The 16,979-nt window shown below is 36.2% G+C and overlaps 1 protein-coding gene across 1 annotated transcript in view; it reads left to right on the top strand.

Moving 5' to 3' along the window:
• The window catches only part of LYPLAL1 (lysophospholipase like 1), a 23,266-nt gene extending 7,775 nt beyond the window's left edge, over nucleotides 1–15,491 (top strand). The window contains exons 2-4 of the mRNA XM_085326081.1: nucleotides 2,830–2,999; nucleotides 14,489–14,604; nucleotides 15,241–15,491. Of these exons, the coding sequence (XP_085182207.1) occupies nucleotides 2,830–2,999; nucleotides 14,489–14,604; nucleotides 15,241–15,468 (514 nt within the window). The 3' untranslated portion in view covers nucleotides 15,469–15,491. The remainder of the gene's footprint in view (nucleotides 1–2,829; nucleotides 3,000–14,488; nucleotides 14,605–15,240) is intronic.
• The last annotated feature ends 1,488 nt before the right edge of the window (nucleotides 15,492–16,979 follow it).

Here is a 16,979-nt window from a genome sequence, read left to right as displayed (position 1 = left end):
AATGTGAATTAAAAAAGGTGGGGGGGGGAAGGAAAGCAAGAAATCTGAACTTCAAGCAGACAGTTTGGATTGACACTGTTGTTAATTGACCATGCCAACCTTACTGGAAGGCGTTTTCACTCCACTCTGTGTTCCTTTGGTTTTGTGTATTTCAGGCCAGCCCTTCATGTCACTGTAACATAGGAATTTTTTTTTTCTTTTGTGATTCAGTTGTATGAAAAAATTTTGTGCTGTATTCTTGGAGCTGTACAGATGGTTCCATGCCAAACATATTTGTTTACCGTGGTAATGTCTGAGTTGTAGCATGCCAGTTAATAAAGGGATTTATTTAAGGAACAAGGTGAATGACTAAAACAGATGTACCAGTTGGGTGAACCATTAAAAGAATCTTACTTCTCAACTTTATGCAAAAGTTATTTTTAGTGCATTTCTGAGAAATCAAATGTGGTTACAAGGATGTTTTTGAGACTGCTGAAAGCATCTTCCCTATTTGCTTGAGGGTCTTTTCCTTTGGGCTTAAATACATCAGTGTTTCATCTGTCTCACTGGAGAATTTGAAAAGACAGCAGGTAAAAGTCCTGATTTTTGACGTCTAGCGAGGTATTACAGTCTCTTTTGGGACTTTGTCCTTATTCTAAATTGTACAATTTAATTCTGTCATTYTGTTCTAAGGAAACCTATTTTAATATTTCTTTAATGTCCCGTTTCCATTTCACATGAATGTGTCTTCTGTCCATGGAAAGACTGGTTCAGCCTGCTTTAGTAGTACTGAAGGCCCATGTATCTTTTCTCAAACAAATGTACATTACTCTATTGTCACAAGAAAATAGAGCATTCTGGCTGCCAAGTATTTTTACGGAGAGATTGATGTAAAGGTATTTGAGCGAGAAACTACAACTTTTAATTAAATGTTACTTGTCTGAGTGCTTAGTCTGTTGTACATCCTGTCACCCAAGTGACTTCAGAGACTCCACTGGTTCCACGGTTGAGATTTGTTTTGCCTGGAATGTCTCCTTTTACAGATTGACAACCTTTTGTGTATTAGAGATTTGTAATCTTGTTCATTAGGTGTTGATCATTTTGTTTGGGAAGAATCCTAGAGAGATTGGTAGCACTGAAGAGAAGGAGGAAAAAAAAAGATTATAATGTTTTCTTAAACTTAGCTTCAGCTTGTTGGGTGTATGAAATATTGCCACGGAATTTCATTTAATTTAGTAATTATCATTTTTTAATTGAAAAGTAAAGGCTAATTTGAGGGGAAAAAAGTGTTACTCTTAATTCTGCTGCTTAAGTCCATTAGTTTTGAATTGAGCAAATGAGGGAAAATGGTAGTGCATTGTATGCCTTAAGTTGACCACATACTTGCATACTGTTTTGTGTAATTGTAGATTGTTTTGGTTTTACATACTCTTTCCTGGAACAGTGCCCAAATGGAAAAGCATAATTTGAATACCTTTCTGATTCCATTTGTTGTCTCTTTATCCTTGGTTTATCAGCTTCTAAGTTGTGAGCCATATTTATTTCACATTCATGGCATCTAACAGAATAAAAGCTGATTTCTGTCATTTTTGACTTCTTGACTGAGTGAATGCAAATAATATACTACCTATTGTACCCTCCTAGTAATGGCAATATTTCTGGTTTAGAAATACAGCTTTAAATATGTGAAACCTGTCTGGTATCAGTAAAGGCAGAATTTGTTTCTTCATTTAAAATAATTRCAGTAGTGACTTTCTTATTTCAGGTTAGTTTTTGTTTAATTCTACTAGTGAAAGTACTCAGAGAGAACAGAAGTCAGTGTTTGCATTTTCACTGGGTTCCCATCCAGACAAATTTATCAAAGGCTGTCTGTTTGTAGGCAGCAACTGTAATCTGATCTGAGCTCATCTGAGCTTAAGTTAAAATGAAAAATGTGCCCCCTGATTAAAAAGAGCAATTAAGGATTTTAGGAGGCTTGGTTTTGAGAGGAAGCATCGATCTCAAAGCAGTATGTTTGGTATTGAACTGTGGAACCATTGCAAGGCAGTTAGATCACCTTTCTTAGGATTTCAGGGCTCTATTCATCTTCCTTATTTATTTATTTATTTATTTTTAAAAAAAGCTACTTTGGATTGTAGTTTTCTTGATTAGTTGAGGTTTGGGCAGCATTTTAAGGCATTTAAGATACTAATCTTGACAACACAATATTGTGGGGAAAAAAGTATCATTATATCTCTAATTCGGTGTGCATCAATCTAATAAACACATGGCATTTCTTTCAGTTATTTTTGAGAAAAGTGCCTTGTTAAGGTGGGGATTGTTGAAACTATTTAAGGAAAAAGGGAAAAAAAAGATTAACAGAAGGCAAGTATTTCATAAATACTCAGAGGTTCACAATACACAATTCCTGTCAATTGCAATAAGAATAAGACAACTAAACACCATAGAGCTAGCTCCTTGAAAGCCTTATTTAGCAGTTATTTATTATTTAGCAGTTACTTATTTAGCAGTTTGCCTTTTTGCCAGGTGAATTTCAACCCTGACTTTGTTTAAGATGAAGAATCTTTTGGCAGGGTTAGAAGTTAAAACGTTTAGATGAACTGTTCAACCTTGACTGAACTGACTGAAACTTGCATTTTATCTAGCTTCCAAATGCTATTCCCATTCTTGAAGGATAGTCTTTGAAATGCAAGGGAATATGGTTGGAGGTGAATTGAATTAGAATTGATGGAGGTCCATCTCTCCTTGGCCAAACAGTTACTGCATTGTTTTTATTTATCGTAGTCACACCAAAGGCTTTTGATCATATGCATGGTTAATCATTTGAGTTTTTTCCTTCTACACCCCCAGGCCATATACACCTATGAAAGGAGCCCTTTCCACTGTTTGGTTTGACAGATACAAGATCTCCAATGACTGCCCAGAACACATTGAAACCATTGATTCTATGTGCCGTGGACTTACAGACTTGATCAATGATGAGATTAAAAATGGCATCTCAAAGAATAGGATTCTAGTAGGTGAGAAGGACTTATGTTTTGATTTGTTTATTCTAATGTTTCTAATCAATCAGAGATCATCTGCTCTTGAGTTTACTCCATTCTGAAAGCATATGACCAACTTCTGCAGCTGTTGAATCTCTTCACCAACTGATCCTCAAAAATATTGAATTCTTTTTTAAACTTTCTTCCGGTAGGGATTGTAGCAACCTGCAAGCAGTATTCTCGAAAATATAGTTTAAAAATGATTTTGTTGTAAACTAGTCTTTTGTAATTGTGTTTTGAAACATAGGATGAGCCATATTTTACTTAAAAAAAATAAAAAAAAATATGTACACGATTTTTTTCCTGATTGCTTTTAGCCTTTTTGAAGGATAGGAAAGCATGCATGCCCAAAGCTATATGCATTCTTGAAAATGTATATGTAGCATATAAGTAATTGCAGGCTTTTCCTTTCTGCTGTAATACTTCAGGATAAATTAATTCATGGAGAAACAACAATCTCTGTGTTAAACATCACTACAGATTAGCACTTGGTAATAAATGACCTGTTAGCTATCGTATTTTATATGTGTCTGTCTGCCTGCCCATCTTAAATTTTCACAATTTCCAGCGACTTTAACGCTATTTCTGTGAAATAGGTAGTGGGAAATTGAGGCACAGAGGTTGAGGCCAAAGGAGTAGCCTGTGTCAGAGAGGAGTCTTTGGCTCCCTGTCCCATTCCTAGACCGCAAAGTATTTCAGGTTGGGGAAAAAACTTTTAATGTGGGAACGTTTGAATTTATGGCCAACTGAGTCATGTCATCAAGCTCCTAAGTGGTGGAGCCACTAGCATTCAGCCAGCCTGTTTTCTTGTTCCAGCCCCATGTTGCTCTTTGAAGGCCTCTGTTTACTTTCCCTTTCTGGCTTACTGCCCTGGCTGCAGAATGCATTGTTTTGGATGGCTGTCAGCATAGTCTCTTTGATGTGACTTGCCTGTGTTATACCTGCTGGCTGGGAAACAGCTGAAGGAGAGCAGGTGCATTCTGTAGGATTAGCTGAGGGATACTCTGTTTACAGATTCACTCTGCTGTTAGGCTTTTTCTTTTTTTTCTTTTTTTTTTTCTTTTCTCTTTCCCTTTTTGCAGCCTTCAGAATTAATAGTGAGACTGCAGACTGTGGAAGTTGCTTTACAAATTATAAACAGAGTAAGGAAATTGATTTGCACCAGTTACTTCAGTCCATAGATGACTTGGAAGTATTGATCTCTACCTAAATTCCTCACCTGTAAATTGTGTATAGTGATGCRTATTTTGTCCCTCTTAAGAGCTTTAGATTGAGACTTCTTGAGAAAGGTGCTGTTTGCTTGCTTCTGTGATAGATGCTACGTGCATACAGATAGCATCGTCACAGTTGAATCTAATACAACAAAAATTAGGCAGCTCTGAATTAGCTCCATTGAAAGTACAGAAAGGGTCTGGATACATAAGAAATCAACTAGAGAAAATCTGAGTGTGTCATCCGTGTGTGCACAAGACAGTGTCCTTCTGTGAGGACTTGGTTCTCTCTCTGTGCTAATTTTGATGCAAAGTAAAATGAAGCGCAGAGATCCTGTGAGATTTCTGTGTGTAAAGATTAGTTTTAATATTAGTCTCAGACAGCATAATGTGACATTCTTAGTTACTGCAGATGGGACTTTGTGAAAATTCCATGCCCATCAATTGGCATTGTTTCATATAGAAAATAAATTCTGTAAAGGTGCCTCACAGCTTTGTAAGTTTTTCAATTGAACAAGTAGTATGAAGTTGAGGTTTAGTTATTACAACATATGCAGTCTTTCTGCACTTAACTGTAAAATCCACTGGAAGAGGAGAAATGGATGGCCTAGGATTTTTCTGAGATTGTGGAAGGCTGGTTTGCTGAAGTAATGCAAGTCCTGTCAGATCTGGTTAGATTTTTCTTTAAAAAGTCAGGAATATCTCTCTGGTAGAAGAGGAGTATTGAAGTAATCAGGCAAGGAGCAGACAGCAGATTGTGGATGCTGGTGCAATAAAGTGGGAAGAGGTGGCCTTTAGGAGACGAATTGAAAAATAAGATAATTATAGCAGAGGAAGTCACAGTGGAGTGTTGCTATGAATATTTCCCCAGTGCAGTTGCTGATGTTGAATAGTGATGGTGATCAGTATTCTGAACATACATACCTACATAATAGGTATATATCTTATTGTGGAAAAAAACAGAAACAATAGAAGAGATTGGATATCTTAGGAGTCTGTGAAGGATAGTGTGAGACCTTTTTGAATAAGTTATAAAAGCTGAGAAAACAGTTGCATGAATGAGGATTTACAGGAAGTGAGATGGGTTGTTAAAGGGTTAAGGAGAACTATGTTGTGAGACTGTTTTGCAATGAGTGGGAGTTTTGATGAGTGGAAAAAAGCAAAATGAGGGTGACAAGATTGAAGGTTATGGTTTTATATGGAATACTCAACTAGAAATCACAGGGTGAGGATGAGTTAGGCAAGCAGGAAGGTGGGTAGCTGCTGACAACTCTGAGGTGTGGGATAAGAGGCAAGATCCGCGGGAACACTGTGCAAAGAAGAGCGAGCAGGAAGGAAGAAGAAGCAGGGGTAGGCTCTCAAGCACTGGAAAATGAGAAGCCCAGCACCTGGTGGGGGTTGATTCTCTCCATTCGAACTTTTCACCTGCCTAAGGATTGTGGGTACAGTAAGATCATTTGTTCTGTGAGACGCTGCAGCCTGTGCTGTTTGCTTCAGTAGCATAATCGGCTCTGAAATCCAAAAGCGGCAGGACTCTATTAATAAAGTTGTGGAGGGAGTCTAGGTTGTGTGATGCCACTCTTCTGCTATATCAGAAAAAATACTGGAGCAAGTTTGTTTTTAAGAGCTGATCTATGTATTGACTTTTAAAGAATWAAATAATTTACTGGAAGTAAGCAAAGTCCATCATTAAAACTTCCCTATGAATTCTGTGCACCAGCATACCTGTAGTACACAGCTCATCTACCCATTCCTGTTTCTTGATAGTTCTCATGAGTGACTTCCCTAATAATACAGAAGTCCTTTGAAGGTAGCTGCCTTCTGGTTCGTTAAGGTTTTTTTTTCCCCTAACCTTAAAGGGAAAAGAAAAGAGACTGACTTAAATATATAATTATCCAAAAATAATTATATCACTGTCAGAATTTGATAATGGAAGTCAGTTTCTTGCCAAACATTCCTGTGGAGTTACTCTTACTGGTCTTCTTGACTAATGCACTTCTTGTAAATAAGCCTGTAAGTAGGTTCATATTGACTTTTGAGATAAAAGAGAATGATGAAATTGGTCAAATTCTGATTCTTGGAGCTTTGTTAGTACCACTTCTTAAATATTGGATCTATTTCTTCTTTATAGATGTCTAGATTCATTGCTAAATTAGTTAAAAAAGCAAATAATCACATTTTCAAAGCTGAGAGAATCATTTTTTTTTCCTAAGTAAAGCTGAGTTGTCTTTTGGGTGGTGGTGGGTTTTTACTGCATCTGTGGTGATAGTCTACTATTAAATAACTTTACTTACGTGGGAATTGTCAGAGATTGAATCTTAATCTTGAATAACTTGGAAGCTCTTTACAGAAATGGCTACTTTACATCTGAAGCATTTTAATAGTGCTCACTTTTGTCAGCCACAGTTTAGTGAAAGGCTGTCTTGTTATTCTCTTTTTTTGGTCTTGATTTAGTGCTTCTTTCCTACTTTTACAGGTCACTTTCTGTATAGCGCAGAAATGCTGATCCAAGCATGTTGGTCTCTGCCACCTGTAGTCACTTGTGTAAGCAGCCAGTAAAAATAAGCTTTCAATAACAGTCCTGTAGATTTGACTGTATGCCAGAAAACACATGCTTGATTCCTGACCCCTTGTACTATAACAATAACATAAGACACACAACCACTTTTTGTTTATTGCTGGACTTCTTACATAGCTACTGAACCATGGTGGAAGTACCATGAAAGTTCTGTGCTTCTTGTAAATATTAGCATTTTCATCTCTCTCAGTACGTGCGAAAATGGGATGGGGAGGGAATGTCTTGGCTTTTACATCCCAGAGAAGGAGGGTTCTGTAAATATGAGGAGATGAAAAACCAACAATAAATCACAAAAACATTGGGCAAACTACACCTTCAGTCTTGTTGCTTTTATGTCTTTGGCATCTAGCCTTTTGCTATCACTTATGTCATCTTTTATCTGTTGTATTTTGTCTCCCATTTAAAAGGACTTGCTATCTTGCTTTCACAGGGCATATTTAGGGGTTTATGTTGCCATTTACCACTGCAAGTATAATTCAAATGAGGTTTCCCTTTCTGTGCCATCCATTATGTGGCTTCATTGTTTATCTAAATCGTGTTTATAAAATGCTTGGCTCAAACCAGTACTATTGATCCATCTTCCCCATAATACTAGTGAACTTTTCATCAATTTTCAGTGGTTAAATGTAAATTTGCAGTTCATTTCTACTAATGATATATTCTAATATTCTCTCTGCTTGTTTGCTTGCACATGAACTGATCATTTACTTTTCTTTCAGTTCTCTGCTCCTCTTCTAACTTCCTGATGTGCAAGCAGGAAACTAACAAATGATGTTTGTATTTCATTCATTAATCACTCAGTAGGAGTTACAAATGGCTAATAGCTTAGATCAGACGATAAGTTCCTCCACTTGTGACTTTGTTTCACAACACCTGACAGCATACTTATTAGAGCTCCTAAAAGAGAGAGCTTTGCTTCCAATCTGAGCTTCCAAGGTAACATGTTCTCAGTTTTGATATGCATGGTGAGTAGCAGGCTTAACAAGCAGTAGTGAAGATTTAGAGTAAACAAAATTCACAGTAGTAATATCAAAGATAATTCAGTCATGATATATCAGTAATCATACATTGTCATCGTAGGATAATGGCTTTGGAGAGGAGAATTATGAAGTGAATCAAATTGGTCCTTCAACCTGTGGTAGCACCCCTATTGAAAATATGCTTAATCATCTTTAATAAATGTCAAAATTCAATGGATAAATGAACTTTCAGAGTGCTTGAGAGTCACCTGGAGACATGCCACAGGGCCTTGCACTTTTTCATGGTTGTGCCTGCAGAATCATAGGTGTAACAGAAGTGTCAAGTTCTCTAATCCATCTTTCTGCATCAGTGCTGKTGTAGGCAGGTCTAGCTAGGCAAATCCTTTCCAGTGCTGCTTTATTTTTTTTTTAATTTCCTTTTCTGGTTTGTTTCCTCCTTTTATTTGAGCTGCCCTCAAAGGTATTCTTTTGCACCACAGGTAAACTTGAGTCAGATATTCACATTCGGAGAACAAAGTTTTTCGTTTCTGAATATCTCCTGATGTCATGCATCTTCCTCATTTCTCCTCATGAAGCTTAAGAGCCAAGAATAAGGAGAAAAGATATTCATGTCTGAGAGCAGTGTGCCATAAAAATGCAAATGAAGGGATCTACACATACAGATATTTAAGAAATAATCCTCAGTATTAAGAGACTAAGCTGACTGTAAAAATGACAGGTGGAAGTGTTGCAGCAGGACTGTTCTGTCATCCTCAGAAACAAACCAGGAAAATATAAAGGTACATAAAGCCATGGCTGTGAATAGGGTAACATCTGAACGAAAGCTAATTTGATGCTATTCATGGATTTTATTTTCCTGCTTAGTGATAGAAATTATGGTGCCTTAGGTACCGTTTTGGGTCCCCTACTACCACTTGTATCAGTTGAAAATAAATAAAGCATAACTGGGTTGTACTGTGAGAAGATACATTAGAAAATATTGTATACTTGGTTTTACAACAAAACAGTAAAACTTGTGTCACTTAAATATACTTTTTTTAAATGTTATGTTTCAGCTGATGAAAAAGTTGGACAGCAGATTTATTCATGTTCCCAATATGTAAAAAGAGGAGGTATCTAAGCCCGTTAATGGAAGTTGTCTGTTCTTGTAAAGACACTAGAAGTCACTGACTAGCAAATAGAATAAAAAGACTATGAAGTGCTGAATCCATTCATTTCAATTTTGCTAGTATGTCAGGTCAGTGTTTGATGAAGTTTTACAAATAGGACAAAATAGGAGCAACAAAGTGTTGCTCTGAGGAAGTTTATTCGAGATAAAGTACATGTTGCAGCGCTTACACAGGAGTAGTGTTCTGAGAATTCTGTAGAGAAGGGAATTTGCTGTTCAAGTGACAATTGTACTCTTCTCTGATACTCATATATGAGCACTGTTAATGTGTATAATACTTCCATTCATGTGTGAAAAAGGAAGGCCTCAACAGAAAGTCAGCTTCTTTGCAGATGACATGTMGAACAAGGTTTTGCTGTTAACTATTAATAGAAGGTAAATCACAGAAAATCACTAGGGAGAGCAGAAAGTAAACTGAAATTTAGTTTAGGGGAAAAAATCATAATAATAAAACTGATTAAAATAATTCTTAAGCTGAAATATCAAAAAGAAGGGATAAATCGAGAATGAAAAATACTGGGAGAATGGCAAGAAAATTAAACGAAAGTAGGTAATGTATCATGATGACAACAGAATGGACAAAAGCAATTTCTAACTGTGCTGGTGCAGTCTCTTAATACAGAGAGGTAATTGTCTCTTTACTTACAGTGTGCTGTCACAGATACCCAGGCACTATAACATTCATCTCTTGCCACTTAGTTACCAAAGGTATACTGATGAATCTGAGGAAATGCAGGGGAGATGAACAGCACTTATTTAAGAGAAACTAAGGAAAAAATACTATTTAAAAGAAACACCCTAAAACTCACCCGTTCTCCCAAATATGAATCCTTATCTCCTGAATGCCTGGGGCTTAGCTTCTCTGCTTCATCTTCTAATGCTGTGCCATAGCCATCTTTTAATGCTGAGTGAAACAGCCCCTACCTCTCACATTCTAACCAGTGTGAGAAGAGCTAAAATTCTGTGTCTGCAAGTAGCACGTACTCAGTGCAGGTGGCAGAATTAATCTGCTAAATGTGATTAACATTTTAAGATTTTTTCTACCAGTGTAGTTTTTAATGTGACTCATTGCTTTGATCACTTAATTATACTGGAGAGACCTAAAAAGTAACCTGATTCATTGTTTTTTTTAATCCATAATCATTATCTACAACAAATTGATTAAGTCATTTTACAGTCAGATTTGTATGGTTCAGAAAGCAATCAGCAATGTAGAAGGTGTGGTTTTTTTTCTATGAAGATTGAAAACCTAAAGGGCATTCTGAAGTCATTGCAAGCCCTTACATGGAGCATGGGGGAGAGAGGGAGAGTTGTTAGCATTCTGTTTTATATGCAGGACACTTCTGAGAGAGAGAGAAGTTAAATAAAGAAGTCTTTGTTTTATATATTAATGTTAGTCATTTTCTTAGATACAAACCCATATATTGTTAGACAAAATACAAAGAAATGAATAAAGCTGAAGTTTGACAGTAGGTAAATACTTGGTTTCCTGAACTTAATGTACTATTGAAGTATCATCATGGACCAGATTGTCATTTCATACGGATATAAATTAGGAGCAAATTAATAGAAATAAAGATATTTAGGGGAAATGGGCTCAAAGTTTGATACAAATATTTTTATTTTTTAAAGTTTCCTAAAGCCTTTGGTAAGCACAGAAGGAAGCTTTTGTTATCACTGAAACATGACTGCTCTGATGAGGAGTTCTGTCGTCTTCAAGCAGGAATTACACACGAGAAATTCAGTCTATATTAATTCTGCGTCACATCGCTATGTGACTGGGTTACCTTCAAGTATTTACTTACGCATGATACTCCAGCAAAGAATGTTTTGTTTTTAATAAGGTATCATACTTGTTTAAGGTATAATGTGGGAGTTCCTTCTGATTCACATTTTTTAATCTGAAAAGTGTGAAGATCCTGCAATTTCAGCCAATCTTTTCAACTAGCAAAGCAAGGTACAAGCACTTTCTTCCCACTAGTCTTCAGTGTGTATGGTATGTGTCATGATCTTCACTACCTCCATTGTCAAAGGGCCTTGTGTGAAGTTTCTCTAATGCTAAAAGAAGTGCTTTGCTGAATTGAGTATATTTTGTTTGTGCTTAGTTTTTAGTCTGTGCATAAACCTCCTTTGCAAGGCAGGAAAGCTGCAGGAAAGCTAAAGTTAGTGTAAATGGTTAAATGTTTTCCTGAAGCAGAGTCCATAAGGAATAACATAATTCAGTCACTGCTCCTGCGCAGTGTATGAAGCCGACAATTTTTTTAACTGTGTCTAAGCATTAAGATCACTTTAGATATAAGGAAAATACATGGGGGAAAAAGCATACTTGCAGATACTATATGTGTGAAACCAATTAGCAAGATCTGAACTTTCATACACAGTCTTTGGGAATACACTGGTCTCAAGCAAAGGGCTGGCTGCGACCTACCCATCTAAGATTGAAATGTTGTAGTGTTCTTTTTGATGTTGATTAGCACTCATAACACAATCTCTACAATAGCAGTTCTGTAAAGCTTACATATTCTTTATGCTGAGATTATTGGTGTATATAAGCGTACCTGTACTTCTATTTTGCTTACATCCTGTCTGTTGTATCGCTTTGGACATTTTATTTAGTGTAATATCTATACCTTCCTCTTACTTTTCTTTAATGCATATATTGAATTCTTTTCCAAGTTCTTGATTGAATGTTTTATGTGCTATGTCCAATCCAGATTTAAACTTAAATACAGACTTTCTGTAACTGAAAATTTTAACCTCAAAATACAAATACTTATTCCAATTGTTGTCTGTGAAGCCTTTACTATACAGAATATGCTCAGAGATTATTGTGGTATCAAGTGATAAACTGCAGGTTTTCCCCTGGAAAACCAAATTCAAAGAACTAGTCATTTGTATTACATTCTCTCATAGTAGTATGAGCCACATGAAAGAACCATTACCTAATATTCTTCTAAACAGAAGGTGACTGCATTGTCAAAGACTGCTGGTGAGTAATTGCAGATAGTGTTGCCAGATTGTGACTAAACGGGTACAAAATTTTAGATTAAATCATTTACAAACTAGTAATGAGTTTTCAATGCAAACTCTTTTCTGTATTCTAAAAATAGGCTTCATTTTATATGTGGACAAAGAATATCTGTTTATTTGTAAGCAAATGCAAAATATGTATATAAGTGTAAGTGCTATTTTGGGGGCTTTGAGATGACTGTATCCTTCGGAATAGTCGCAAGGAAGTGATGAAGCAAATGATCAGATTCCACAGAAGAGCATAAAGAAAACTTGAGCACAAGACATGTTGCTGTTTATTTAAGAATCTTGTATTTTATATACTGTTGTGTTTTATATACTTTCTCATATGGCTGTTTCTTTCTCTCTCTATTTAGGGTCAGTGTTGTTGAAACGTTTGTGATTTCTTTGTGAGTCTTGAGCAATGGTTTTCTGCTTTATAGCAAAAACTGTCCTGCATATGACAGAGAGCATGTCTGGTAGGAAATGTTGATGCAGGTGAAAGGCTTTTAGTAGTATTTTTGTTATTTTTATTTCTATGAAGGCAGATTTTTTCAAAATTTCAGGTGATATGGACTGTGAGAGTTTCCAAGCTGTGCTCTGAGTTCATCATTCATGCTTTTCCTTAGCTGCCTATATTTCTGAGCTGCTATGGGGCACCTAGACATACTGCTTTTGATTTGAAACAGGTGAAGATTGATGCATAGAGTAATACCAGGTCGCAGCTTTATTTACCAAAGGTAAATATCAGGGAATTACGAGACTACGGGTACATAGCTACAGGACTCAACGTGTATACTCTAGTTTGAGGACACAGTTTTCCTAATTCAGTTAAGGATTGTGTTAGCAAAGGAAGGAAAGACTTTAGTCTTCCAAGTTGTGTGTTGTTGTTCCTCCTCCCCAAGATTCAAATTCTGCAACTCAGGAGTCTGCAGTTTACCACATTTTGGCCATATCTGTCTCTTAGGACTGCAAGGTGACAATAAGTAGAAAGAAGAATAAGAAATACAGTGTAAGTTCTGATCAGAAATTGATCAAAAATCAAGAAACGTGAAGGAAGAAGAAGGAAAGCACATCAAGTCTGGATTAGTCTAGTGTTTTTAGGAAAATTTCCTTCCTAAATCCAGCCAAATCTTCTAGTCATAACGTAACAAAGAGTGTGGGCTGAAAAGGCCTCAAACCTGGTGGGACCTGCAGTTAAACATACTGGAGAGGATTAAGGATAGCCTTACCAAGGCCTAACTAATATATACAAAGTGCAGCATTCTCTGCCTGTGAATTCATGTGCCCTAGAGATTTACTGTGTGATTCCAGGATCCAGTCAAATACTGAAATTACACATATTGTGTTAAGCTTGGGTTCACTGGTAGATACACACTGCTTCCTGGCCAAGCTCTGATCAGCTGCTGTGTAAAACTTCTGTCTAGCATAGAACTGAGTCAGCCCAGTGGGCTCACATAATCCTTGCAGAAGAGCCATTCTGAATTTTGGAGTCATGTTTTAATCACTTTAAAAAGACACCAAGTTGAAATGGTTTGGTATTTCACCTATTACTTTTGTATTTCTCATTCAATCTGTAATTGGTGTCTTCTGTATAAGAAGGTGTGGGCTCAGAATTTCACCCTGATTAACACCCAAGGCAATTGTATCACCATTACTATGTATGCTGATGCTGTTGTGAGTTGAGCTGCAGTTATAACCTTTCTCGGTTTCCATCTCTGCACCAGGGGAGATTTCAACAGGCCAGTTATTCCTCATGCTGGTCATTATCTGGATGCAGCCAATATACTAGCCTCTGAGCTCTATCCTTGTGAAGTAATATTGTTGTCTGGATTTCTTTCCTAATGAATAAGGATCTGTCCTGTAAAAAATCTTATCTGAAGAATTATCTCATTTAAAGAATTATTGCAGCTTAAAGAGACAACTGGACAAATGACAAATGGAACACCAAGTCATTAATTTAATGACCCTGTTAGAACTCAGATGGGATATGTGTCTCTGTTTCCTTGCTACTATTTATTACCTATCCTAAGGAGCAAGGACAACAAAAAGACCTCAACTTGAGTATAGTAGTCTAATGTGATGAATATTCATTACTTAGGCACAACAGTATGCAGAGATCTTTCATGCATGAATGGTACTATCCTAAGGGAAAAACAAGTTGCATAAAGAATAAGGAGAATTCTCTGTTCGTGGAATTTTGTTTTATTACTGTCAAAGAACAGTGTTCAGGTACTTAGCAGGGACTGTACATGAATAGATACACTCATGGCATTTTTGTTTGATTTTGTTCTTACTCTCCCAGTAATGAATCTTCAGTTCTTTAGCTACCCAGCTTCTTAATTTAATCATGGTTTGATTTAAGATCTTTGTAACCTTTAGGTTATTCAAGATGGTTTTGGGGTACATTATGTATAAAAGGAAAAAAAAAAAGTCTGAAGATAAAAGTAATCAAAATGGATGCTGGATTACAAAGACATAGCAAAATCCGATCTTTTTTGTCTTTTGTTGCATCCCAGGAGGCTTTTCAATGGGAGGTGGAATGGCAATGCATTTAGCATATAGGTTTCATCAAGATGTGGCAGGAGTCTTTGCACTTTCAAGTTTTCTCAATAGAGAATCTGCTGTTTACCAGGTGAGTGTGTGGTAGGCTTTACAGAAATACTGCTTAGCTAGAAGATTAAAATCAGATCTGGCATGTTTCTTCATTTGGAGCAATTGATTAATATTCTAAACATAAGCCGCTTCCTGAAAATTGATAAGAAGAGTATTAGGAAAAAGAGGCTTTAAAACTATCCTTACAAGATGTTTCATTACTTTTTGCACAGACAATACTATTATTTTTTTTCAAAGTAAGTCAGTGCAGAAAGCACATTAACGAATAAAATGCTATGTAAGTTGTTATTAGTTATCAAAGATTTCATGTAACTGTCAGTATTCTTTGAAAATTTGTAGTGAGTTATAATACTCATAGGCTCCATCTGCTGTCATGTTTTTTTTTATTATTTTTTATTTGGAGAAGACTGTAGCCCTAAATTTAAAACTTACCATTTTTCAGAGTTAGCACATTAGAATAATTTGAAGTGCAGTTTTTTCGCAGTGATGTTTCATTGTGTGCTTTTGTACAGACAGTACGATATGCCCACTAAAGGGCAGATTAGTAAATGAAATGCTATGTAAATTGTCATTGCTTTGTTATAGAGACACCATGTAACTGTAACTATCTGAAAATTTCTAATGATTTGTCTGATAGTGTTTCTTTTCCATCCAGGCTTTGAACAGAAATGATGGTGTCCTTCCAGAACTATTTCAGTGTCATGGAACAGCTGATGAACTAGTTCTTTGCTCTTGGGGTGAAGAGACCAACAAGATGTTAAAATCACTGGGAGTATCAACGTCATTCCACACTTTTCCAGAACTTAATCATGAGTTAAACCGAACTGAAATAGAAAAGCTAAAAACCTGGATTGTAAAGAAATTGCCCATTGAAGACAAATGAATAAAAGATGTAGCTTTCATTTACTTTCGGATTTTTGATTTTTTTTTAAGGTCATGCATGACAAATGGATGTCCCATACACATTTATATAAACAAAACTTCATGTTGACACTGTTGTATTTCACACAGTTCACTAGATTGTGACATGATAGTGCTAACTGTTACTACCTATTTTATTGTATGAGTGTCTCTTTCTGCTCTCTTACCTGATTTTTAAATATACCTCCATGTCAGTCTATGGAAAATGATGACTGATGATATTAAAACYGTTCTTAAATAATCAGAACAGTATTCAGGAAGAATTGCTCTGAGTTTTCCAGATTCATTTTCTTTTGTGTTCTAATGCAGAAAAAATACAGTAGCATGATTATTTCTAATGATGTTATGGCTGACAAAAGGCAAGTTACTCTCAAAATGATGGGCCTTTACCTGTGGAAATAAATATTCGACTTAGTTCACTAAGAGTAGCCCTGTTGGCTTCAGTAGGATTTTCAGCTTGGAAAATGAATGTGCGAATTGTATGTCATTTCCAAAAAATAACTGAGGTCTGTGTTACATTCAAAGAAGTCCTAATTAGGTGCTTGCGGCTGTGCTGCAGACGCTGGTTGATACCTACTGTCACTATGGTTCTGGGTGAACTGCTTGAGTCCTCTGTGGCTTGTAAGTGCAGGCTAAAAAAAAAGTCATGATGATTGTTAAGATGTATCCTGTTTTGGAAGAAATCATTCTTTGGGCACTGTTCCTGTAGAAACTTATTTTTGCCAGCAGATTAGTTTTGGCCTGCAAGATCATATTTTAAACTAAAAGATGGGAATACTTGAAATCTCTGTGAATGTTTAAATGGATTGTAAATAATGATTTTGATATAAAGAAACCTTGTGTCCCATTGTTTTAGTGGTGGATGATTCATCTCTATCAGCTTGATAAATTAACTCAGTGTATAAATATCTATTCTTATGTAATTTTTATACTACTATTATTTTACTTTTGCCCCATTTTTTCCTCCTCAGATTCAATAATTTTATTAGCATGACAAGGTATTCAGGCTTTTGCCAAAGTCAATACATCCAAGTCCATTGCTTAATCTTCTCCTTCCCCCTTTACCAAAGAGTGGATCTAGGACACTGTTGTTTGCTTTGTCATAGCAAATTGTTGCCAGTATTGGCTATTACTCCAGAAGTGTCGGCCAACTCCAAGGGACTAAGTTTTGTTAGTATCCTTATGCGCTGTAAGCCAGCTTCTTTTACCTATCTTGAAGAATTAGCAAAGGGGAAAAAATGGCACTGTTCAAGTGCGAGGCATGTAATTGGCAGTAGCAAGTAACAACTTCCTGCTGCTAAAAATATTTTACTTTATTTCGTTTTGCTAGCATTAGCAAGTCAGCAGTCTGTTCTGAAAAACAGGGTTTTAAAGGGCACATGAAAATTCTACTATTTGAAACAGTAACTGAAAAGCACTTTTTCTGGTGCCCTAGGCTTCCTTAATTATTACAAATTAAATTGAAACAGGTGT

This window comes from Rhea americana, unplaced genomic scaffold (genome assembly GCF_003343005.1).
Source record: "Rhea americana isolate MKP2758 unplaced genomic scaffold, rheAme1 scaffold_127, whole genome shotgun sequence".
NCBI lineage: Eukaryota > Metazoa > Chordata > Aves > Rheiformes > Rheidae > Rhea > Rhea americana.
Note: the sequence above shows the minus strand (reverse complement) of the source record. Positions and strands in the feature narration are given on the sequence as shown.